Source organism: Dermacentor variabilis, chromosome 3 (genome assembly GCF_050947875.1).
Source record: "Dermacentor variabilis isolate Ectoservices chromosome 3, ASM5094787v1, whole genome shotgun sequence".
In the NCBI taxonomy this organism is placed as follows: Eukaryota; Metazoa; Arthropoda; class Arachnida; order Ixodida; family Ixodidae; genus Dermacentor; species Dermacentor variabilis.
The window spans coordinates 41,639,884-41,666,700 of record NC_134570.1 but is presented as its reverse complement, the minus strand read 5'-3'; the positions used below and the strand labels follow the sequence as shown (position 1 = coordinate 41,666,700).

The 26,817-nt window shown below is 46.1% G+C and overlaps 1 protein-coding gene across 3 annotated transcripts in view; it reads right to left on the bottom strand.

Moving 5' to 3' along the window:
- The window catches only part of LOC142575454 (dorsal-ventral patterning protein Sog-like), a 352,058-nt gene that overhangs the window by 33,890 nt on the left and 291,351 nt on the right, over positions 1-26,817 (bottom strand). For all 3 annotated transcript variants that reach the window (XM_075684835.1, XM_075684837.1, XM_075684836.1), the window contains exons 8-10: positions 2,350-2,484; positions 1,867-1,967; positions 1,182-1,326 (exon numbers count right to left, since the gene is read on the bottom strand). In XM_075684835.1, the coding sequence (XP_075540950.1) occupies positions 1,182-1,326; positions 1,867-1,967; positions 2,350-2,484 (381 nt within the window). The remainder of the gene's footprint in view (positions 1-1,181; positions 1,327-1,866; positions 1,968-2,349; positions 2,485-26,817) is intronic.

The following is a 26,817-nucleotide window of genomic DNA, read 5'->3' as shown; positions in this document are numbered from 1 at the left end:
TCTGTTCCCATGTTTTTAAGTACGAGTGCCCAAGCTAGAGCTTCCTGTTCGCAAACACGGTAGTAATTTCATATAAGCTGTAAATTCTAACATCATATTTGTCCGATTTAGATGCCTAACAAATACAGTTTACAGAACTGCGATATCTGCTCTTGGTGAAGAGTTACAAATGTGTAAACATTATGCTTAAATTTTTTTAGACTTACACATTTCCGGGAATTCTTGTACAAAAAACATTCTGGCCCTAATCAGCAATCTGCTTCCTAGAGCCACTAGAATTTAACTTTCTTCTTCATATGCAACTAATATCATTCAAATTGGCCCAGTGGTTGTGCATGAAAAGTATTCCTGCCTTGCAAATCGTAGTTGGCACCGAGCTAGTGCTTTCTCTTAAGATATTACTGACACAATTCTTACTTTTCCTTTCTTTTACCATATCAGTGATGGTCCAAACCACTTAAACTTTATACAAGGTAACGGCAGGTGCCAGGTACCCCAAATAATTTACGATAGTACCTGTTTCTAAGTAGTATTTTCTGTTCAGAGCCTGTATAAACACAACTTCTCGTTCGTAAGTGCTTTTTTTTTTTCTTTTTTTCAACTGTTTTAAGGTCTCGGCAGTGACATGTCCAGCATTAGGTTTAGCTAAAATTTTTCTTTACGAACAATCTTGTCGCAAGAGGTATTTTGTGAATTCGGACCCCACGTTCACCCATACATTGCTTTAATAATGTCACGCGAGTGTCGACCCCACGGCGCGTCAGGGACCTTGTAGCGGCGAAGTGCAGCGGGAGCGGCGACCGTACGAGCGGACGTACAAGGCGATTTGAAGTGCGAATGCATTCTGCGGACCTGTTCGCTTCAGAAGCGCCCCTCGCCGCTACAAGGCCGAGGACATACCCTACGGTCGACGTTCGCGCGTTATCGTTAAAAAAAATGCAAGGCTACACAAAGGAGTTGGATGCGTCATGACGTCATGATACGCTGCTTCGCTCCGCTCCTGTGATTGTCGCGGCTGCCATGCCCGAGCGCAAAATTGCTATCGCAATAAGACCTCTAACTACTATTGCTACGCCAATGACGGGTCGCTTCCCAGGTGACCGAAAGTTAGCACGAGCTGCTGCGCGAAGTACGCGTTCCAAGTTCTCGAAGAAAACGACACTGAATCGGCGACACTCAACTGTTGCAAGTCGGCCGGACGATCACGGGGCCTTCGATGTGGCGCCTGCCGTCGGGTGACGTCAGGCGCATGCTCAGTTTGCCGGCCACCATCAGCGGCTGCTGCTCCGGGGGCAGGGTCAGTTTCACACTGGCCGTGTTCAGTGACTGCGAAGTCGGAGAAAGGTTTTCTAAAAGGTAATGCTGGGAGGCTGCCAGAAAAGCTACCTTAACGCACTGTCTTTCTGGGCTGTAGTCGGTGCACATCGTCTGGTTTCCCCAGCAAAGCGCGAGACAGGGACGACAGAAAGCCTCGGATAAGAATATCCTTTAGATACGACAGGCAGACTTCATTTTCCTGTGTTCTAGATTTTCTTATATTCTGCATAGTCTCTTATTGTTCAACAAATTTCAGTTGCTATTCGGCGGAATTCGTGTTCCCATTCTGATGTCGCCGTTTGTTAGGCTGGCGAAGCCAGGAAAAGCTCCCTACTTCGAACCGGAATGAAATCAGAGTTCCTAAAAGCAAAGACTAGCCCTTAATGGCACTTACTGATTGTTGCCAGGTGCTCACTTGCGTATATTAGACACTGACTGCATGGGTTATATCTTTGCAACGTACCTCGACCAAAATGTTGAAGTTCCAGTGACCTCTGAACGACGAAGACTATAAGGATATGTGCATTCTGGAAACAGACTCGTACTCACAACGTGAATTTTGGGGAGCGTTATTTCGGAGCTGGCGACCACGGCAGACTCGCTGGTCTTGCCAGCTAGGAGACTCAGCTTGACCACCACGTCTCTGGCGTCTGAAAGGAGAGAGAGAGAGTGAGCGTACAGATCAGGACAGGCAGACGCATTATCCTGCAAGCGGTACTGCCTAGAACTTTCCTCCAAGCGCTAGGAAAATCGCGAGGTTGAGTGACTACTGCGAAGAGAGAAGAGAGAAAACATTTATTTGTCATGAGATTGGGCGACTTCCTCGCAGGGTGGAGCCCTTAGTTCAGGGCCCCATTGGCTCGGATAAATGAGAGGGCCAAAGTGATCCTCGTTCCCTCACCTGGTTCTGCCCGTTAGAAATAATTGATAAACCGTAGGTCAGAGCTTGGTTATCTCAAAATTTCTGAGCACGTTCGCAATATTTTGCGGAACTGTTACGTTCTCGTCTTGTTACCACGCCAGCATGCTTACCTGTTGGGGCGAATATTCCGTTGAACATAACCGTGACGTGGATGTCTGTCCTGGACGGCGAAATGGCAGCGACGCCTCCCCCTCCCAGCGTCTCCTTCACCGCGGGATCGGGAACCATGAGCGAGCTGAACACCTCTGCGTGAATCAGTGAGAGGCAAAAAAAAGTGAGGAAGACAGTCATACATCAAAACCACAAACTATTATGTTCTACGTGCTATGGGGTCGTGTCAGACAACCAGACAGGAGAACAGTAAGAAGGGCTCCATCACTGTGCAATTGCTATTGTCCTCCTCCCGACACCGACCAAATGGAGAGAGAGAGATAGAGGAAGGGAGGATGAACATTCGTCACAGAGATGGCTTAGTGGTTTAAGCAGAGGCGAGAGGCAGTGGGGTGGGAGATCATGAACACAATAACTAAAAAGACAAACAACGCAAGTTTGTGCTCACAGCTTGTCGGTCAAACCAACGTCGTGCACGAACTCCCGTATCGAGCTTATATATTGCAAGGCATCCGCACCAAGGGTTTGAATAGGCCGTGCATCGGGTAAGGTATAATATTGCGTACATTGTGCGTCAGCGCGACTATCACGAGACCAGGACTGTCCCACAGTAGGTGCTTGTCCGTCGGGCAAGGCACCTGCAGGGCATTCCTCGCCAAACGGACTGACTCGCAAGAAACTGCGGAATCGAAGCGTCACGGAAGCACTAGTATTGCCAATCAAACTGAAACACGCAGTCAGCTCTGCTTACTGGCTCGCTGTTAAGAGGACTAGTCGTTGCTACAGTTCCCGTAGTTCTCGAAAAGTCTCATGGCACTCCAGCCATAGTCTAGACTATTATAATTGAACAAGTAAAACGAAGGAAAGGCGGGAATAATGTGAAATTCTGTGTCTTATAATGCTCTTATAGACCTTATTGCGCTTCGTGAGTGGCCAGAAGATTGAAACTACAACAGTCTAACGTTAGTATCAATTGATTGCTTTATTGTAAAACAAGAAAAAGTGACGTAACACGCATGCACACATGCACTTGCGCACTGCCTGTCATACAGACGTCGATGGTCTGAACACAAAACTGCAGGACTATGAGGTCTGGAAAAAGAAAAACAGAGCCTGAATGCTCGAGGCTGAACGCATATAGGAGCTGACTACGTGTGCTATGCACTGCTATGCAAGACCAATAGAGACATAAAGACTGATAAAAAGAAAACAGCAAACCTAAAGTAACGAAACTCGACCGGTAAAGAACTCGGCGAAGAGAGAAATGACACGTGGCAAACATCGCGCGCTCATCACGCGCATGCAAATCGAGGCGGCGCAAGTGGCCACTCAGTATGCCACTCGCCGGGAATATTTCGACCACGTCTGGGCAGCGAGGGAGTTCTGTTCTCCCCGCGGGCATTAGGAACGTCTTGCTGGGCATATCCCGAATGGCACATAAAGGATAAGCCGGACCGGAAGGCCTAAGCCTACCAAAGAGGCCAGAATTCCGGATTTAGTTCCCTGGGAAGCAATACATGCAATTTCTGCCCCTTTCGTCTTCTGTAGAGAGTGAACTTCGAGTGGCAAGGAGAAGGAAGTATTCTAGGGCAATTGAAAGAGAAGAAGAAGAAGTAAAATGGTTGAGTTATCTCTGATTGCCTCACTAAATCCGTGCAAGATTACTGAAGGTCCAGACATGCTAGAGAACAGGAAGTTTGTGTGAGCTAGGAGACTAAAGATGTCTCTTTCCTAGACGCCTCAAGCCTAAGTTATATATAGCTATGCGATGATTTTTGAAACAGAACTCGCACGCGCTTTTTAGAGCTCACTCTTCGGCTTATCTTCTTGAATTTGACTGCAATGGCAGAAACTGCAGGACATGCCGCATTTGTTGCTGTTTTCTTTTCATTCAACCGACCGTCCATCCACGTTTCCTAATGCTGCTTTATCGCCGCAGTGCACTCACATCAACTCGCTTCATCAGCCTTTAGTCAATTAATAATGTATTGTTCGTAAGGACAACACAGAGAAATGCCTGGCAACGTTTCGAGTTGCCAGGCATTTGTCGATTCTTTTTGCCCCGACCAGCCACGTCTCTCAGTTCACATCGACAAGGCTTATCATCGTTTGCCACACAGTTTTTTTCTCGGTCCAGTTTCCCCAGAAGAAGTGCGCATGACCATTCTGAGCTTAAAGAACACTGGAGCTGGTTTAGATAACTTCAACTCATCTCATGTAAAGCTTATAGCTCATCTTATCAGTGACACACTCTCACACATAATAAATCTAATATTCAAAACTGGCGTCTTTCCTAGCTGCTTAAAAATCGCCAAAGTTATTCCTGTTTTCAAAAAGGGTAGCAAGAACTCGTTATTAAACTACCGCCCTATATCTATTTTATCATTTTTCAGCAAGATAATTGAAAAGTTATTCGTAGTGCATTTAACTAGCTATTTCACAAAGTTCAGTATTTTGTCCCCTTATCAATTTGGCTTTCGATCTGGTTATTCAACTGAATTAGCGCTCATAACTTTAACCGATCATCTTAAAACAGCCATTGACACAGGTGAATTGGCTGGTACCTTGTTTATTGATTTTTCTAAAGCATTCGATTCGTTAAATCATGACATACTTTTTGCTAAACTAAACGCTGTTGGCGTGTGTGGTCCAGCACTTTCCCTAATTCGTAGTTATTTACATGATCGAAAACATATCGTCTCTATTTCTGATACACATTCGCGTGCCAAACTAACTAACATAGGGGTTCCACAAGGCTCAATACTAGGACCAATTTTATTCCTCGTGTACATCAATGACCTTCCAGAATACATTACACATTCCAGTTGTATTTTATACGCTGACGACACAACAATTTATTCTTCTAACACTTCCTTGGAATCGCTAATATCTTACCTTAATGCCGACGTGGTTAAAATCGTTAATTGGTACAGAGATAATATGCTCAGTATTAATGCTACTAAATCGAAATTTGTAATTTTTTCATCCGCGCAAAAAAGTGTACAGGAGAAGCCATGCATTAACATTGGACAGACTTCGCTTCAGGCTGTTGACCATGCAACATTTCTTGGAGTTGAACTGGACAATCATTTGAAATTTACAAATCACATATCCTTATTAACGCGTAAAGCAGCATATGGTATCAGAATACTAATCAAAGTCCGCCCCTATTTTCCTATACGTATATTAATTTCACTCTATTACGCATTTATTCACAGCCACATCTCTTACTGCATTTCTTCTTGGGGTAATACTTACGCAACTCACTTGGCTCCCCTGCAACACACACAAAACCAAGCTTTGAGAATAATAAGTTACAGCCATTTTTCATGTAGTGCTCTGCCATTACTCCGCACATATAATGTTTTGTCCGTAGTGGATTTAAATAAATGTTGTCTTAGTGTACTGACGTATAAATTTTGTCGAGGAGAATTACCAATTTCGTTGATATCAAAAGACCAAACCCCCCATTTCACTGGCACTCGATTTTCACACCATAATAATTACCTCCTACCGAAACCAAGGACTAACTACGGCAAACTTACTGCGAACTTTTTGGCAACATCAATATGGAATTCACTACCACCCTCCATTAAATCATCTCCTTCCATTCATTTATTTAAGAAGAAAATTCGTCACCACTTCTTGGGAAAGTGATTGTGCTGTATATTTTTTACGCTTCTGTATGTCGAATAATACTCCTTGGATCTGCTTTTCGTGTTTATACTTTGTTGTTATTACTATGACTCGACTTTGTTAATACTTTCTGTTCCTAGGATTGCTACTGCTGTTGTTAACCGCATTAAGTAAACTTTTTCTATGTATTTTTTGTTGGAGGTCCCTCCTCAGTCTTTGACTATGGGACCTCCTAGAGTTGCTTCTGTAAAACATTTCAAACGCTCAATAAACTGAAACTGAAACTGAAACCGCTATAAAATATCTAAATAAATGTTGGTGCGTTACGTGCAAAAGCGACGATCTGATCATGAGCCACGTCGTAGTATAGGGGACTCCGGATTAATTTCGACCACCTGCGGTCCTTTAGCGTGACCCCAGTGTACGTTACACGGGCGTTTTTTGAATTTCACCCACCATCGAAATGCGGTCGCCGCAGCCGGGTTACATTTCTATAAGTGAATCAATATAACAGCTAGCACGTGAAGAGAGTAAAGAGTAAAACATCTTTATTATTAATATTTGAACGGCGAGAGCAGTGTGGGAGGAACCCTCAGTCCAGGATCCCTAAGATGATTCCGGTGATGTTTCGAGCCAATTGTATCACAGCTCGAAGGACCTCGGGAGGTCCGTCGCGGAGGGCATCGTCCCACAGCTCTTTGTTGCGTAGGGGGTAAAGCAGAGTTGGCAAGGGAGGAAAGAGGTTTGCAGTGCACTCAATCGTGACGTGGAAGATTGTGGGCGAGCTGCCACAGCCAGGGCAACGATCTGCATAACAGTATGGGTATAGAATTTATTGAGAGAGACAAGATTTGGGAAAGTTGCGGTTTGTAACTGGCGTAATGCCACTGCTTCCTCACGCGAGAAGGACGGCGGTGGTGCGGCGTGAGTGCGACGAATGCGTGAATAATGACGTAGGATGTCTTGGTAACGGAGCAATGGATCCCCCCACCCTGAACCAGTGGCCTCACCATGCCGAGCCGCCCGGAGGTAAATTTCTCGGGCAACCGCATGTGCGCGTTCGTTACCCGGCAGCGAGGTGTGACCAGGGCTCCAGAGTAAGTGGATGCGGGGAGGTGTGGTTGGTGCATTTTGCGGGATCTGTTTGAGAATTTGGTGCGCCGCTCTCGGGATGCCATGTCCTGATAGGAACGCCCGGCATGCCTGTTGCGAGTCCGTCAATATATACACTTCCTCAGGAACACGGACGGCGTATCGAAATGCAATAGCAACACCGAGAATTTCCCCGTAAGCGGCATTTGTTCCGCGCATTGCTGCAGAGTCTCTCAGGGATTCGATGCCATCCAAAACTACCGAGGTATAGCCCTCTTGAGTGCGTGATGTGTCCGTGTATAAAGTATGTGTTTCCGGGATGTTTGCAAGCATGCGGCCAAGGTATCGTACACGGGCTTTGCGCCATCCTTTGCCATGCTCGGGGTGCATATTATGTGGCAATGGATGAATACTTAGTGCTTGGCGTATCGCTGACGACAAGATCGTTGGAGAGGGTTTCAGACTCAAGGGGTGGGACAGAGTATCCTAGCCGTGTGAGAAGGTGGCGGCCAGTAGGAGTGAGTAGGAGGAGCTGGCGCTGGCTGACCCAATGTGCCTACACGTCCAAGCGGCCATCCGCTTGGACGTGTAGGCCGAGGATGCGAGCACAATTAACCTGTTGTATGAGTATGCCGTCCACGTGCACAGTGATAGGGGGAGTAGAGGAACGGCTGCGGGGGCAAATGATTATGAGCTCCGACTTTTCCGGAGCACATCTTAAGCCGCATTTTCTCGCGTACTTGGAAACTGTGTCGACTGCTTGCTGCAGTCGGTTCTTTATGACTCCGTCGGAACCCCGTGTCGACCAAATAGTATAAATAGCGTGGGCGACATCAGGGATCTGGTCGAGTAGCCAGGGGAGCCGTACGAGAGCGATATTGAATAGAGTAGGGGAAAGAACTGAGCCCTGGGGTGTCCCACGTCCTACAAGGCGAATCATACCCGATCGATGCGGTCGCATTCCTACGGTGTCTGTGCGATCTCGAAGAAATGCGCGGATATAGTTGTACATACGAATTCCACAGTGTGAATTTGCAACATTGCGAAGGATGAGGTCACGTTCAACGTTATCGAATGCCTCTTTTAGGTCTAAGGCGATGAGTGCTCTCGTTTGGGCGCATGACGGAGGTCCTATGACCTCCTCCCGCAGTTGCAAAAGCACATCTTTGGCAGACAGATGAGCTCGATATCCGAATTGACAGTTAGAAAAGAATGATTTTTCTTCGAGTAAGGGCTGCAGACGCCGCAAGACTACATGCTCCATGAGCTTACCAATGCATGATGTTAGGGAGATGGGTCGTAAGTTTTCAACCTTAACAGGCTTGCCTGGCTTGGGGATCAGTGTGATGTCGGCGTGTCGCCATGCTGTCATGCCATGCTGTGATGTCGGCGTGTCGCCAAGCATACCCTTGCGCCAGCAATCATTGAAGATATGGGTGAGATATCCGCGTCACTAATATCCGCGAAGGGTGGCGAATCGGATGTGGTCGGCTTCCGGTGCCGTGTTGCGGCGTAGGTCTTGTAGGACCACCCACATCTCGTCCGATGTGATGTCTGCATCGAGCAGTTCGTTCGCCTCGCCTACATAAGGATACTCAGGGTACTGCGGCGGTGGGCCTGTGGGTATGAAATACTTCTCTAGCTCCCTGAGGAGTGTCGAGACATCGTCCCTGTAATCGTGCATTAGGATGTGCAGCTGTTGAAATGTTTTTCCCTTTGTTGTGGTGGCGTCTGTGAGCGAGCGAAGAATAGGCCACGTTTTTGCTGTGCTCAATGTGCCTGAGAGGCGATCGCAAAATCCTCGCCAGTTATTCCTCGTAAGGGTTTCTGCATACTCCAGGGATTCCAGTGTAATTTGATCTATACGTTTCCTAAGTTTGCGGCTGAGGCGTTGTCGTTTCCATCGTCGTGTCAACCCTCTACGGGCGTTCCAAAGATGAAGTAAATGTGGGTCTATGTCTGGTGTCTCGGTTGTGGTGCGCAGTGTGCACTTGGTGGCCTCTAGATCTTGTGCGAGAGAGTCAAGCCAGCGTTCGTACCCCTGGCCCTCAGGTGGGTCCTGGCGACATTCCCTGAATTTCGCAGAATACGTAATACGGACATTTCTCTCGGGCTTGCGCGCACCCCGTAATGACAAGGTGGTCGCCACAATGTAGTGGTCAATACCAAGGTGCTCCTCTAAAGGCCCGTGCGCAACGACTGGGCCAGTATTGCGCACGAAGCTGAGGTCAGGGCAGGTGTCACGAGATAGGCTGTGGCCTATACGAGTGGGGTGCTCTGGGTCAGTAAGCAGTGTGTATCTCTTGTTACAGACGACATTCCATAAGCGGGTCCGAATGACGTGGGATGAGAAACAGTTAGTCTTAATGGCAGGATGCAAGCGAATACAAAAAAAGTGAATCGCAAGAGAAGCGAATACGCGTTAGCGAGATGAAATAAGAACGACCGGAAGTTTGGGGAACGCAATATCCGGTGAAGATGAGCGTGGAGTGCGAAAGGTTCGTGCGGAAGCAGTGAGAAAATGGGGGGAGCGGTGTATGCAGTGAAACAGGAAAGCTCATTTGCGATAATTAAACGGTAGCTCGCCTTCATAGAAAGAAAGAAATAAAGAAAGAAAGAAAAATATAACGATAGTGCAGACCACAAAGCAGTTAAAATCGCAAAGTACAAACGCACGAAAAAAGAAAGCTATGGCAGCGCAGACACAACGTACAAGTTAAAACGAATAAAAAAAAAGCTATGGGAACAGCCAAATACATCAATGGTACGTACAAGAATGTAGAAGAAAGTTGAAGGAAAAAAAAAACGAATGAGAACCAGGAGGAGCCGACAAGAACGCGAGCTGGAAAGAGAACGTGACTATATTGGCGAAAACAAAAGGGATAAAGACAGGCGTGTTTCCGGTGAACTGTACTGCAAGACGACGTACAGGAACCAAAATGATAAATGCTCCAAGAGGCAGAAACAACAGCGCAGGGGAAATGGGCTCCTCAAATGAAAGAAAGAAGGCAGAAAGTGAAAGAACGAGAAGAACAAACAAGAGAACACAAGGAAACAGCAATGAAAAAGAAGAAAGACAGGCGCGTCACTTTGGCACAAGACGGTAAGGGAAAGCACACTTTCGGAAATAAACGAGGCTGTTTGAGCGGCGGCGGCTGCGGCGGATGCCGGATCTTGACGAACAACGGCACCGCCACCGCGAAGGAACCGGGCGCTTCTTCCGGCCTGAAATATCGGCCCATACCGACTTGCTGCCATGGCCGAGGCGACGGGGCAAACACGAATTTGTATTCTTCGCTATGCTGCGCTGGGCAACGCCTTCCTATGTGTGTGCGTGTGTAGGTATGTGGGATGAATACAAAAGAAAGAATGAATCCTCCTATAAACGGACCTATTTTGTATATTCGAAGCGTACGGCAGTTGGCTTCCAAATCGACGACAGCTCATAGAAGGGGAAAGCGGTTGTGAAGTTACGATACGGACTGGGCTATTGCCCAGTGTAACGGCCGGCTCAGTCGTATATACGGCATGCTGCGTGCGTTTCCCCGTGCGTCGAATGTGTGTAATGATGACCCCCTTATCCTGGTATACGTCCTGTCCATATAGCATGATACCGACCTCAGTTTGAACGCGGGCACTGCGCGGAAATGCGATAGCTGCGTTTCCGCACGCCTTCGTGTGGAAACTGCTCTTAGCGCTCAAGTTCACGGCACATTTATACAAGTTAACAAAAAATTGTTACCCCTGAGATAATTTCACCTGCACGTGACTTAGCGACCAGAAATACTTTTTTTCTTTTCTTATAGTCATATTGATATTGGCGGCGCCTGGGCATGCAAGTCAAAGTTAGCTTTTTTTTTTTCTATGGGTTCGCCGTTAAGAAGACGTTATAACTTACGGAACAAGATTTTTCATTTGTTTAAAAAATAAACTGGCCGACAAGACAGCCATTTCTTTTTCCAGTTTTGCTCCCACAGCGCATACTGCTTTCGCCAGCGTCGATTACGGCCATCGCGTAAGAATTTGCTCCGCGTGAATGAAATATCTGCTGCATTTACCACAGTCAATGATTCTAGACGGGTCGTTATGTTTGTGCGCGCGTTTCCTTCTTTTGTTTTCGTATGTGCACATCTCATTTCTGTTTCTTCTTTCGACAATGAAAGGTTGGGCAAGAACAAATTACCAAAGTGGACAATACCATCGCATAAATCAAACAGACGCACCTTAGCTACGTTATTTGCAGAGCTTCGTAAGTGTGTCATACTGCAGTCCACCGCAATGTCCCTTCCCCTCCTGTGATTAGCCGAGTGGAATTGATTCGAGGGACATGGCTGCGATGTAAAAGTCACGATGAAAGGCAAGGCACTAACATGACTTCTTCGCTTGCTTCCATTCACGCCAATTAAAGTAAAGAGTTTGTCGAGATATTTTTTTTTCTTTCGTACGCCTTGCAAAGCGAAGCTTTCTTTGCCTCTTTCTTCTACTTTCCCACTGCTGCTGCTGCTGTGGCTGCTGCTGTGGCTGCTGCTGTGGCTGCTGCTGTGGCTGCTGCTGTGGCTGCTGCTGTGGCTGCTGCTGTGGCTGCTGCTCTCTGGCACATCGGGGTGGTTCGGATCGTGTGTATACTTGGCAGGAGCGAGTCAGAGAGGAAAGGCGAAGCGAGAAACTAGTTTGGACCCCACTGCGTAGAATATGCCCAATGCCTAGTACAGCTCCCTGGGCATCGCCACATTAGCCTCTGGACAGCTGTAATAATCTATGACCCCACACAAAAGCATTGCAGAAACTGCAATGCTTCCCTTTCTACTAAGTTTCGAGTCCAGAGCGGACATAGACATAACTGTATGTAGAAGGCAGGAGAAGAGGCAGTTTCCATAATAGGTGGGAGGGGGGGGAGTGAAGGTGACGTGAGAAGGCAAGGAAACCCTACTACTACACGACAGCGCTTGCGGGGAAACTGGATAAGCTTAAGTACAAGGTACGGTAGACTACGTTCCTGGTATTCTTGAAAAACAAACACCATGCAAATATGTCACAGGGACAAATTAGGCAGGGCGTGCAGGAGCAGAGACACATTAATTAAGCGCACCGCTGGGTCTAGGCGACACTACGGAAGCGGTCAAGCGTGAAATCAACACACCTTTGCCCACCGCGACAGCTTTACGGTTATGCTATTGCTAGAGGTCGCGGATTTGGTCCCAACCACGGCAGCCGAATTTCGACGGGGCGAAAGGAAAACGCATGTGTACTTAGATTTTGGGACACCTTAAAGAACATCGTGGTGTCAAAATTAATCCGCAGTGCGGCACTATACGACGTGCTTCATCATCCGATTGAGGTCTTGGCACGTACTACCCCATAATCCAATTCAAGTTTAATACTTCTCCCACGATCGGATGTCCCATGTAAGGCAATGACAATGCTCAACCCTCTCAGAGGTTATGAAACATGGCGCACAACAACGCCTCAAGCAAACACCCCTACCAGTGTGTTCTGTGTGCTACGCAGAAAAACAGGAGTGATGCACGCAAGGTAAGGTTTAACATTAACTCACCACTCTCGCGTTATACTAAGCGTTGAAAAAAAATTAGTTTTCGCCGTCAACATCATTGATAATTACCGTCAATCAAAGCAGTCAGCAGAGAAAGTCTCGCTTACATCGATTCTCACAGTGCGCGGGATCTGCATACATCTTTTTTTATTTGTAAACAGCGCAACTCAACGCTCCGGGTAACAGACAAACACGATACGATGACAGCGCTCGACACAAGACATCGCCAGTGTTGCGCAACTGTGACCTTGTTGGCTGTGCCGACGACAAAGAAAGAAATATTTCGTTAAAGGTTGTCACAATCAGCGTGCACGACGACGGGATCAATGAAATTTTTCAGTGGGTTTACATAGTCGTATGCTGGCGAAACGGTTAGTGACGCAGGTGTGTGTGCTCTAAAACAATGATAAGACAGAAATTGTGTACCTCACCCGAGGTGGAGATATGTTTATTCGAGTTCTGCTTTGCCTTTGCGCAAACAACGCTCCTTGTCCCGAATAACTCACTCATCTCGTCGTTACGTGCGAGCAACGTGAGGAGCCCCGTGGGAGGCAGACGAGACATCGCACAAGAGGGAAGGCTTTTGACAGGAGCTGTGTGCACTGTGCTTCACGAAAGTGCCTGCAGCGTCGCAGAAGCAGCGAAAATTCTGGCACGGACAATAGCGACAAAAATACAGGGACACAGCCACTGCCTTTCTTTTGTCATTCGTGAAAATCCTTCACTATGTTTACAAAGACGGTATCATGACAGAAAGGGTCAACCAGCTTTATGATGTCTCCAAGCTTAGATAAGCGAGAACTTTGAGATAAGACGAAAAAGAAATACATATCATAGGCTTTAATCGCGCATCTAGTAATGTAGTGCCTGTTTGACTTGAGCTGAACTTGAGATGAAATGGAAAGCATTTGCTCCTGTCCGGAAATAAAGTGCTTAAATGTTTAAGTAACGGGCCGCGGGGGGGGGGGGGGGGCGAGCACTGTTCAAAGAGAAGGTGAAATAACGTAGTGTTTTAAGAGATTAGCAAGAAAACCGCCATGAAACAAACAGCGCTTCCACCACTTCTGAGCAAACATTATTATGACAATTTCAATGTGGGCGTGCTATGCGTCTTGTCGTGTTCACGTCCAAAGCTCGCGCTCACATCAACGTGGAACGATGAACCACCTATGGCCAAGCGGCGCATTCATTCCTGCAGGTGGACGTACCCCACAGCATGAGATCGAAGGAAGTGGCGATTCGCGAGGCGTTCTTCGGCGAGTCCGGTTCTAGACTGGGCTTAACCAGACGCGGTCTTTCGCAACTCCGCGTACTTATCGTGAGAGTTAGAAGGTACGGAGACGACTCTCAACTGGCGTGGCTGGCGCTTTCTCTATCGTGCCATGCCTTCTGGCGCTTTGGTGCCACAAGATCTAGCCACGCACCGCCACACGATTGCTTCACGGAGGCGTCGAAGACGAGAGAAGCCGAGCAACTCATGGGTCAGTCTAAAAAAAAAAAAAAAAAGAACGAGATAGCTCGCCGTCGTGTTCCCTCCGGCGAGTAGGAGGACACGACAACACCCGCGCACGTTAATCCAGAGTACGTGCGACGCGCCAATCGGTAACGGAAGCCGATACCTCGAGAGACCATGATCGCGGAAACGAGACACGAAACGAGAGGATTTCCCTCCGCGCATGCTTTACAGGGGGGCGAAGCCGGAAGCGAAGGAGGAGCATCGTGGCTGCAGCTCGAGTTAGTTTTCCCCGCTGTGGCGGTGAACAGAGTGATGAGATGCCCCTCGAGCGCGTTCACTGACGTGCAAGCAGAACTCGTAAGGAGTTGGCTTGGCCACTGTACTAAGGATGAAAAAGCGCGCTTTTTTTTTCTCCCTTCTAAAAAAGGATGACATGCTAAAATTTCACCACGGGGTCCAAAAAATGCTCCTCGGCTACCCAGAAAGGCAATTCTGAAATAAAAAATCAAATAGCGCAGACTTCAGCCATGATACCGCTTCTAAGCTTACTTAAGGCGACGGCAGCAGGGGCTGTCACTAAAGACAGCATCATTTTCGCAACAAAACAACTTGTTTGCCATTCACACAATGTCGTCCTCGAAAAACTTTTGCGGCCTCCAAAAAGCGGGCACGAAAAGCCGCGGCTTTCGGAGTCCTTTGTGGCACGTCGCGTGCTGTGATTTGGTAACTTTGTCATCGTTCTAAAGCAACACTACCCTCATTCGCTTGTATAGGGGAAGAGAAAATAGAGAGAGAGAGAGAGAGAGAGAGAGAGAGAGAGAGAGAGAGAGAGAGAGAGAAGTGGAAGACACGGCACGTGCGTATGCGCCCCATTTAAGAAAGAAGAAAAGAAGGGAAAACAAACCAAACAAAACACAACGGAATGAATCAAACACAGGCAACTTATGAGCAGTACACAGATAAGACGAGAGCAGAGTCATGTAGCTGAAAAAAAAAATTCCCGGAGATCCTTGCCGGCCTCGTATCGAGTCGAAGCTCGACCTTTCCGAAATAAGGAAACGGTGAGCAGAGGTTTGTTGAAGACTAAGCCGATGGATTGGATTGGATAGGATTGGAGTGAACATTATTGAACTTGCTCGACAGCACGGAGCGAAGACGGCCGAAAGTTGGGCGCTGTAAAAGCAAGCGATCAACCACTTCCCTTCAGCGTTCATAAAACGGGCACGCTTAAGCTATTCAAAACGAGACGCAAACGCTGGCGGAGTCCCGAGCACGCGCATAGCGTAACCGGCCAGCGCAACATCCCAATCCTTCGCAGACGCATAAAGCACAGAAAGCGCCAACTGAAGTAAATAACAGAGAAATGAAGGACAGACTTATATGCTACGCACCAAGCACGCAACGGAACGAATGTTCGCTGGCAAAAAGGAAGAAGGAAAATGAAAGAAAGAAAGCAATAAAACGATAACACGTGAAGGCCTTAACAAGACCAGTGTGGTCGTCATTTTGAGTGAAGCGCTTGAGCTGCCATTAACTCTACAGGAGACAAGCGCCAGGAGACAGACGAGTCAACAACACTGCACAAGCGAGCGTCGTGGAGGCAAAGTCAATATTATTCCACCGCGACGGTGCGCGGAGACAGTGCCGCTTGCGCTCGTATGCGCTCCTTTTTATATTTTGTCAGTGTTTTTTTTATTTGTTTCGCCGAAGTGGGGGTAAAATATATGTATAGAAAGAGAGAGAGAGAGAACGCAGAACTGACTGTGAAAGTTTTTGGTTTGGATGATACGACACATCCGATGTTGTCGACGCCATGAGCAGCCGAGCACTGTTTTGACTACATATAATTAAGTTAACGGAAAGTGTGCAAAATGGCACAACTCTCGCCTGAATGCTGCTAGCAGTTTGCCCCTCTATTTGTACAGTCTAAGCAAAACAGCAGCACGTCAGGTAGACGATAACGTGTTCTCGTGTACGTGTATATTTAGCTTCCGAGACATACAGCTACATGCATACATACAGCCTCCAGTTTTCGTCAAAGATTGCACCTCTATCTCAAAATTATAATTTAAAAAAATGGAAAGGAAACAAGAAGAAGCAATGTAGCGGAGCCACATATTATATATATATATATATATATATATATATATATATATATATATATATATATATATATATATATATATATATATGATAAATATTTGAGCGAGAGGAAGCACTCACAGGGAATTTCTGCAGCAATCTTTTTTTACCATACAAATAAATAACGGGCAAGATAATGTTACAAAAACAAAACAGGGAGTGAAGAGAGAGTGACGCCACGCCCACCAACCTGCATGGACTCATAATGTAATGTCCCGAGTGAAATTGAGTGCGTTACTAACACGCCAGACAGGACGACAACGCGCAAACTACCTTCTGGTTGGAGGGTGGGTAGGGGGGGAGCGGGCGAACGCATACACGGACTGCATTCAGGCCATATGCTGATGCCTAGGTTAGAAAGAATGAATGGTTAGAAAAAAAAGACAGCGGGAGAGCTGGGAATGGAAGAGCACATTGACACGAGCGGGCACAATAAATGATTAACTATAGTATAACCAGGCGTTTAATTTTCTTACGTGGTTTTATTATTATTATTATTATTATTATTATTATTATTATTATTATTATTATTATTATTATTATTATTATTATTATTATTATTATTATTATTATTATTATTATTATTGCAGCTCTATTGTGGTACCATGAGGAAGATCAAATCTGTACCTGTGGATGTGTAAACCTTTCCTCTACGCTCAGAGCCTCCAAGATTTCGCTCGTAGCTTTGTCGTTGCAGCGGACAACCGCAGCTCTTTCAAAATTCGGTATCCAGAAATAAGACTTTACTTCTTTTTTCTTTTTCGGGGCGCAGGGAAGTCGCTTGGATGCGAACAGGTGTTGACACGTGTATTTATTTAGATTCAATTTTTCACTGATCCAGCGCGCCGCATTACAAAGTGTATTAATACCAAATGGCCGAATTGGCACTCTAACCATAGAGACGTAGGTTTGTAATACTTACTAATGTTGGGACCCGCGTTTAATAAAGTATAGATTACCTTATTAACTGATTGTTAAGACGGAACAAGTGGCTTAATCGGCATTCTATGAGGTGACCGTAATCAGTTTTCTTTTTTTTTTTAAGTGGAAATAATATTCGTAGATAAAAAAAAAGATTGCGGTGATTCTTGCAGGATTATTTCACTACAGTGCAACAATTTACGTTCAGTATTTGCCACAGATGAAGTAAGTGTACTGCTTAGCTAGAGAGGAAGGCGGGGGGGGGGGGGGGGAGGGACGATGTCGTAGTCATTCTCAGTTTGGGACTTGCTCATCTTAGGCATAAAAACATTGGCAAACGGAGCGAGGAGATGTCGGCACAGTAGCCTGACGATAACCTTCAGCCTATGATGGATATATCTCCTAACTTCCCCTTGGCAAACCGCTGGGTCACAAATCACCACGTAGGCGTGGAGGTACCAAAGCGAACCTGTTAACGCTGAAGCGCAACGGCGAATGGACATAGCTTATTACCTCTTCAGACCGTGAATATGCCAGTGCAGTCTAATGCGCGCCAAAGGTGACGTCGGCACTCTTTCATATCTTTTTTTTTTACTGGTTCTTTTTCTTCTGTCGTGGGGTTAACCGATTAATCGCCCACGTTGCGGGCCTACTGCCATCCTTCTTTTTTCCTGGTCCCGAGAACCAAATTCATTCAGGGCAAATGTTTCCTGTCAGCTTAAACTAATGACCAAGATGAATGAAAGCAAAGGAAACTACCGGAACGAAGCGAGCTTAAGGCCTTGACAGCTGAAACAGCGCTGAAAGAGAAAGAAGAAAATCATAGGAAATGAAAATGGTATAAAAAAAAAACTCTCTCGGATTATGAGAAAGTTCGAGCCAGCTATGTAAATGAAGGTGTTCAGTGAAACTGCTATTTGCTATATTCTTTTCTTCGTTCTCCTTTAATCAAGAGCCTTCTTTCCTGAGGAATACATAGCAAAAGTACCGGAGCCTACACGGTGCGAAAATGTGCGTACATGACCAATATGATTAATTAGCCTGTAGATCTAACGTCCACAACTGCTTCACACCAGTGTCAACGGCCCCCGGAACTTTAGAAGTTTCCTGCTTTCAGAGCGTGCACTGAGTCGGACAGCAATGAAGCTACGCAACGTAGCGATCCAGCTAGCCCCGAAAAGTTGCCTGCTGAGAAAGTGTTATATAAGTGTGCGTGCGTGTGTGTGCGTCTCTTTGTGAGCAGGAAGAGAGGGAATACTTCATTGATCGTGTGAAGTCCGGGATGCCCTGCAGTCCGCCGCCTTTTGAGAAGAGAGTGGCGTGAGAGTCCGAACCCCGTCTTGACAACAAAATTACATCCTCTCCGACCACACTCCACTTATCCCGCATCGACAAAAACTGTTCTTGCTTTATAGGTAACGTAGAGAGCGAACTGGACTCACGCATAAAAAAGATTGATAGGAAAGGTCGCTATACTCAGCCGATCTCCTTCCTATCTTCGTTATGCGCGAGTCTAGTTCGCGCCAAAAACTGTGCTATCCATAAAAATAACCGACATTCCCACCAGCAAGCATTGATGAGCTGTTCGCGTGTTTTTTAACATTCCCGAAAATCGGAACTTTGTCCGAGTGTAAAAATGGCTGGAGTGGCGTTAAGGAAGCAGTCAGTCTCCTTCATTTATGCTTATCGGCGTCCCCAAATGACACCGTTGATTGAGAAATCGTAACCCAAGAAGTCGCCTCACTGATGTCGGCAACGTGACGTCATCAAAAAGAAGGTGTTTCTATTCGAGCAAGAAGCGGTTATATTTATGTTTGCTTTTTTTCCATTTTGTGGTTCTAAATGGAGACTTCGAATTATATTCGGACATAATGTGCCGGATTTTGCGGTATTTCATTTGGGTACAGAAAAGCTCATCACGACCGCCATTCGTATGAGGCAGACCGACACGGTGAATGACCACTAGAGTCACAACAGTAGCTCGAGTGGCTACGACTAGCCCCCTTGCCTTTCTCGCTTTCTATCCCTTTCTCTTCTTGCGAATCGTCCTTGCTACGTGAAGTTGTAAAACCGGAAGCATAAAAGAAGAAAGCACGCAAGTAACGACACCGTCACAAGTCCACACGGAATTTAAACCAACCCACGTTAGGGAGTCGACTCGGCTGCACAAGGCGACGGTGTCTCAACAACAATCGATTCCTTCTGAAATCGAACATAAACGGAAATCGAAGCCAGCTTCATCGATCGACTCTCAGTGCGCTCTTCTCAGTGAGTCACGTTCTTTTTATTTCGTAGTCCTGCCGACACTCAACACTTCTTGGACACGCGGCGCATTAAGTGCAGTGTCAAGAAACGATAGGATCGCAGCATCGATCGTGCTCCCTGCTATTGCTTCGGGACGCTTATATTGCAACGGTCCTCTCGATTTTCCACTACAGGCTCGCATCGAGTTGTAAACGAATAGACAAAGCCATCATCGCGAGTGTTGAATTATGCTGAGTCGCTATCCCGTTTTACTAAAGAGCAGCGGTGCTCCCGGCAGACAAAAACAAAGCGACAATGGTACGAAATGGGAGACCATAAAGTTGGGACGTCTACGTACCCATAAGAACAAATGGAGTTCCAGCTACTCCTTTCCTTACGAGAGTAAGCGCGTGTTACATTTTTAAAGCAGCCCGAAGAATAATCTCTCTCGCTGCTAAAACGACTTTCCTCTGCTATCGCCTAATGATAGCTTGACATACCCCATTTAGAAGTACACACTCTTTAAAAAGTTTGCGCCCTTTGGGGCGTATCTTGTCCCACAACAGTAATCGTCGTCTGCCTTGCTTGCGTTTCCTTTCTTGAAAACTCTATGTTCGTCATTTGCCTGTCGAGAATGCCGTGTCATGCTGATAAAGCGCATGCCGTTCGTGACCTGGAAGTACTGGGCGCGCAGCGCTAATGAAAGAAAACAGCGGCAATACAGATAACGATTATTTTTATGGGACACGATAAGCCCAAAAGTATGCCAAATATTTTAGAAGTGTACGGGAACTCTAGTAGAAGCAGTTAAATGTGTGTCAACTACTTACTGCCGCATAATAGAATCGCCACGACATCTCTTTTCTTAGACCATACAAAAAACAACCATGGGGTAGGTAGGTGGGTTAGTTTTTACTTCATCGTTTCTTCAGCTCATTTCAGTCTTCGCTTGACAATCTAATGTTGTGGTAAAGCAGGGCCAGAAAGTTGACAGCATATCCAATTTCATCAAACAGCGCAACAAATCAAGAGTCAATGTGTCTCTACTCTACACTGCGTCGCTCATTCTCAAGACACCAGTTGCGATGCAGTGTATGTACCGCAAATCAACGAGCCAACATTTCAAACTTTCTCGCGCCTATTTCAAAGTTATTGAATCACCTTTACTGGTGAGTTCGCATTTGTAAGCAGGGGTTGGAAATGTATACCATACCTTGCAGCGCAAAAAGATGCAAAAAGCGAACAAAGTGCACACAAAGGGAAGCGCTTTCTTGTGTGCTTGTGCGTGCAAGAAAGGAGTGTTCGTGACTCCCCTTGGCGCAATATAACTTCCTGACTCCCTTGAAAGGAGTTCCGCTACAACTCTAATAGAGTAATTGCACTCCGAGTTACACAAACAGAGCAAATGAATTGCGTCGTGAATACTTATTCTTCCCTTATAAAAGGGCTGGAAGCAATTCTTCGCAATCGATCATCTATCTTCTAGGCCTTCAATTCAGTGCAGACATCGCATTAGCTTTGACATGTCGATAGGAAAGAGGGCAAGAAATATATATATATATATATATATATATATATATATATATATATATATATATATATATATATATATATATATATATATATATATATATATATATATATATATATATATGTATACATATATATATATATATATATATATATATGCATGCTACTGTGGGAAATGCTTTTTGATCTAACCTATCTTGTTTTTGAGTGCTGAGAAAAGCGGAACGCAGCCGCATTCCCGACAATGGCTAGGCAGATTTGCTCCTCCAGAAGTGTTCAAAGAGTTGTGGTGCTATCGAAGCCTCTCAATGATACACCGGCCTCTTTGGCCGATGTAAGCGTTTCAGCGGCATTTCCTACAACGCACGTATCGCACATGTAAAATAACGGTTTTTATGCAATCGTCGTTGTGTCTGCCACGTCTCTTCTCGGGCTGTTCGTCTTTTGACTGGTTTGTATCTCAAGAGTAGACACCGAGTTCGGATGACGCCGACGGTCACGATTTTTTGCACGCAGACAAAGCTTGAGCGGGAATGCGGCACGCGGTGCTGTGGCACCAACTCTCGACTCCTTTGCTTGCTAGAGACGCCGCCGAGGTTTTGAGATGGCCTAGCAATAGAGTGTGCGTGTCTGGCGTGTTTCGCTGAGGCCGTCACTGACTATGTGAAAATAGGAGAGAGAAACGGAGTTGTAAGAAGAAGGAAAACGGTTCTGTTTTTCAATACGTTTACATTTAGGAGTAAGCTCATCCCTTCGGATTGTGGCATAACGAACGTGTAACTCTCACTGGCATTTGCATCTGCGGGACGGGCCAATTAAAGGCCCTACCGCCCATTTTTCTTTGTCTGTTTGAGCTTTAAAAATGAAGGCGATATGCTGTCCCTTAGTCTGGCCTGGAATCATTATAGCTGATAAATGAATGAGGCTCCATACAATCTGTGTTAAAGGGAGCATAGGCTCTAATCAGATTTACTGATGGATCAGTGAGGCACCGTAGTCTGGGTTCTAATAGTCATTGAGACGGTCGAAGAGTGAGACATTGCTTACGCTACTGTTCAAATTGTAATTCATTTATTTTATACGCCATGCATCTGCATAGAAACGTTTACCTATAGACATCTTCTTTTCCGTTTACTCGGCCTCACTTTCTCTCTGCATTTGGTCATCGCCCCCGATCGTCACACGAGAGACGTACTTCACGTTCCATTGAAGAACGGAGAAGCAAGAAGAACAGACGATAAAACGTTACTGCGATCATTTGCGTACATCGGTATTGATCTAGGCAAATGGATGAACTCAGAGACACGCTTCCCGACGAAACGCAGCCATCCGCGGCTTGCCCGGCCCTTGCCACGGGAAGGACAGCGTCGGCGGGCATGACCCGCGGAGGTAATATGCGTTCACTCTCGACGTGCGAGTACGTGATCGCCTATACGAGGCCGCGATTACTGACTCCCGTATGTGTATGGTCGTGTCGAACGCTGTGTTCTGCCTATCTAGTCGCAAGAAGAGAACTATAGCGAGTCCAGCCATAGAGTCATGACTATGAAAGGGTAATTATGGCATTCTCTTAGCGCTATGCACCTTGTTCTACAAATGTTATACATTTAGCCGTTACGATAAATTAGTGTTTATTTAGTCATCGAGTCACCGTTTGTCTGTCTATATCCTTTTTTTGTTGTTGTTGTTATTATTGCGCCCATAATACATCTCCCCCTGCATAGGCTAGCAAACCGCACGCATGTCTGATTAGCCTCCATGCCTTTCGTTTCATTTTCTCTCTAGCACCTTTCGTAACACTGAAGGCAGCCCCGTAGCAGTCTTCTGCATGACTTCACCCAGGAAAGAAAAATAAGCGAAAAAAAATTCCTCAAACAAAAGTAAAGTGATAGCTGAGTAATACGACACGAAACCTTCGAATTTGTTTCCGCTCTCTTTCGTTCTTGTGCAGGAAAGTACTCGGTGTACAAATAACGAAGACCAAGCAACATAAGAGCAATGGAGATACGCTTGTGCAGTTTGCATGTAACGTCACGCTAGCGCAAAGCGGGAAAGACAGAAATATCACGCAGTATTCGTGCCGCTTCACCACGATCTGTCTTGGAATAAATAAAACAACGCACACTGCGCCAGTTACTGCGGCCGAAGGGAAAGATAGTGGATTAAACAAAAAAATGGCATGAATAATGTCATAGAAAATCGCAAAGCCTATTAGAATGATTTACTCGAACCCTGTTTATTCCTAGTGTTGCAACCATATTTCGTATTTTTTTAAAGAAAACGAATAAAGAAAGAAGCTACAGGTGTAGCAAAAGAGAATGAGAAGCAAGCAGAAACAACAAAGGAACACAGCGCGCGCCTTCTTTCTCTTAGTGCTGGCGCCTCTAAGTCCGTTGTTCTCAGGCGTGCATGCTTAAGGAATCCGCCCACCGACCGAGTGGGCTGCCGTTTGTTTTCAGTCGCTGCTCTGTTTCCTTAAGTAAGTTCGAGGCATAACACAAGCGTGCCAGCCCCGAGGCCCTTCTATACCGCAAGTGCTCGAGACGTCGTGTTCAACTGGCGGGCCGTAAAGAAATGCAGACGCCGTTAATCCTAGATAGCGCTGCCAGGGATCGTCCTTGACCACTGCCAGAGGCACTTCCGCTGGAACGGGCACGGGAAGACGGCGTTGCGCTTACGCTGGTTGAGCTGGTAAACAACACAGTGATGCCAGAAATTTGTAGCCAAGGTGTCATTGATTTTGATGTTAATTTCTGAACTGCACATACTCACGAGAAGGATTCGTCAGACGTCGACATATAGAGAAGACCACTTCCTCTTCTCCTCCTCATACAGATCTCCAATTAAGATATAGCACACAAACCTCAAGAACATTTTGCACGTAAGCTTTCCAATCATATCGATTTATCTAACTGGTGGCCGAAATTTGGGACCGAAGTTGAGCGTAATTTTCCTACTTTTAACGCATATTAATTTCATAGACTACCGATTATCTGTTGTTCATATATATAGACTGACTACACGCAATCTCTAAACGATGTACCCTATATCCATGCCGCGTAAAGTATCCAGTATAGACGCTACGTGTTCCTGCCCATAGAACAAAAAAAAAGAAAACACAGGAACTGCGTGAACCTATTTTTGTAGAGACAACCCGGACTCATGGCTCACGGTACGACCTCGCGCGTTCTATGAGCACAGCCCCTTTATCATCCTCATCACATTTTTTTGAACAACGAAGCTGGCTCGGCACCCAAAGACCCTAGTTACACCCCTCGTCCGTTCCGCGAGCGATGTCTTTGCAGTCTCCGCCCCTGTGGTGGATGCAACAAAATCAACTTCACGTGACGAAGCTTGGCCCTGAAAACGGAGGCAAACAGGGCTGCCCTAGCTTGCAGTGGCTGTGAGCCAACTGTGGCGCATGGCCACGATGCCTCACACACCATCCTTCCCTCTTCAGGAGGCACAACATAAGACAAGGCGGTGCAGCACATGGGTAACTGGAGATTGATAGGGTAATACGTACTGCAGTGAACATAAATATACGATAGCGATCATTATTATTATCATCATGATCATGGCGACGATCATGAAGACAACGGCGGTGATGAAGACTGAACTGAGGGTAAAGCGATGGCAAAGATAAGAAAATGAAGACGTGTGAAAAAAATTCCTTCGCTAACGAAAGCGCGGCAGTGCTGCAGTCGTGTAGGGAATAAAATGATGATAAGGAGGCGGTGCCCACACCATGCGCGAGGTCATATTTTGTGCGATGAGACCCGGGAAATCTCTACTAATATAGGTTTGTGCGTCGCATGAACGTCGGAAGCTCTACAGGGCCTTGATCGCCTGCTGCTGCGCCAATTGCCTCTTATTTCCTTGTCTTCTTCTCTTTCCTTCCTTTAAATTTGCCTTCCTCTCTTTCTCTTGCCCGCCGCCAGTTTCTACGACCCTGCTTCGAGGTGTTTTCGTCACGCCCACTCGATCAGCTGTCATGCTTTGTTGCACGAGAGGGTGCATGGTGCCTCCGCTCCCACCATAGCATCCTTGCTTGCGCTGTTTCGCTTTCAGCCAGACACATATAGGCACCGCGGTACTGTTTTTAGCCGCTCAAGAAGGCTGCACAGATAACGTGGCAAAATAAATGAAAAAAAACGAAGGCATGTTTTCTCATGGCTGGCTTCATAACGTTTTATGTCGTTAGTAAGTTTTCATTAACGTGATATCGTATACCTTAATTTCTTAACAACATGCAACTCCGCAAGATATACCGTGATATACCTTCATTTTTTTGTTCGATGGATCGACATGCTCTCCTCAAGATCGGCTCATTTATTACTGCTGAATACTTACTTCTACATCGAGATGACATTGACCTCATATAGGGTCAACATTGTTCCCGCTTCTAACTATACATCGGAATTAAGCTTCTCAACAGATTTCGTCTAGGCCCCTCTCGTAGAATAGATCCTGAGTAAATACCTTACTCTAGCGACGGAACTTCTTTATCGGGGACGCTAACGATCATTACTCGAAGCAAACATAATCACGAAGTGAATGAACCGGCCTGTCACAGAAACATTTATCCCAATTCTTTTGTGCACAAAGCATAGTTCCAATCGAAATACCTTCCCGCTCTATTCCTGTCGTCATGAGCCACACATCTTAAAAATAGGCTTGAAAGCTGCGTTGCGACCTGTTATCTTATAGTTACTACTCGATCAGGTTAACTGTCATCACCTATTTTAAGGCGCGAATGCAGCGCGAAGCAAAACGAACAGCTAAGCAGATCAGAATGCAACGATAAACACGACCGATACCTTCCATTTCCACACCGAGTGCCAGACTACCGTGCAGAATCAGATTAAGCAGGCAACCTTTTTTTTTTTATGCGTTACCCGTCCTTCTTGTTTCCTCTCTCCCGGTGTGGTAGGAGATGTGCTACTTGTGTCACTGTATCAACAACCACGAATGTTTCTTTTTTGATCCAAGCATAGGAAAGAGGCTCGACACAGCACTCGCCTATTGTCTGCTGCCGAGGGGGACGCGACACGCATTAACCTGCAACACGACGACTACCTGATCAAAGCGGAAGATTGTGTCGGCGAGAACCGTTATCCACGAGACAGCACTTTCGTCTCCTACTTATAGACCCGCATCACTGTCACGGAGAAGGAAGCGCGTTCAGCAGACGACCAGAGCGCCGCCAGAATTCTTAGAGCCTGCATATAATCGCACGAGACGGAACGATCGAGGAACGCTGAAACATGCGAGTGTGAGCCCTGTTAGCTGTTCTTCTCTGCTTATCATTTTTCTTATTTTTCTCATCTTTCTTTGAGAAGAAAGAAAATAACAAGAATTTGTTTGCACACCGCGTGTACCCTGCTGTGCCCGCTGCAAGCAAGAGATAGACCTGTGCGTTGTGCTAGCTTAAGTCATTTTGTAGCTCGTTTATAGCTCGCACCAGGGATTTTCACATATGGCGGCGTAAGGGAGGTCCGCACACCATCAATGCGCACGAACACGGCCCCCCATCTCGCGATTTCCAATATGGCGAGCCTCAGCCGCCGTGGTTAACTATTTAGGGCATGGCTAACTTGCCCAATTTTGCTATTACACTATCCTCCACAATGGCCGGTTTACAACAAACTATTACAGCTCCATTGATGCCAGTGCCTGGTTTGTAGAAAAGGGTAAGGTAGCATACTTCAGTAAATAATAAACAAAATCGTAATTCAGCAGTAATGTATTCGACGTTGTTTCAAATCGACTAAGCAGGTATCCGTTTTCCAACGAAGCAAGTAAAACCTGCTGAAAACGATTTAGTGGTGTTCGCTGTAGTCGCGTCATAAGTTGATCTAAACTTCAACGCAGCAGTAGCTTCCGAATTCGGCC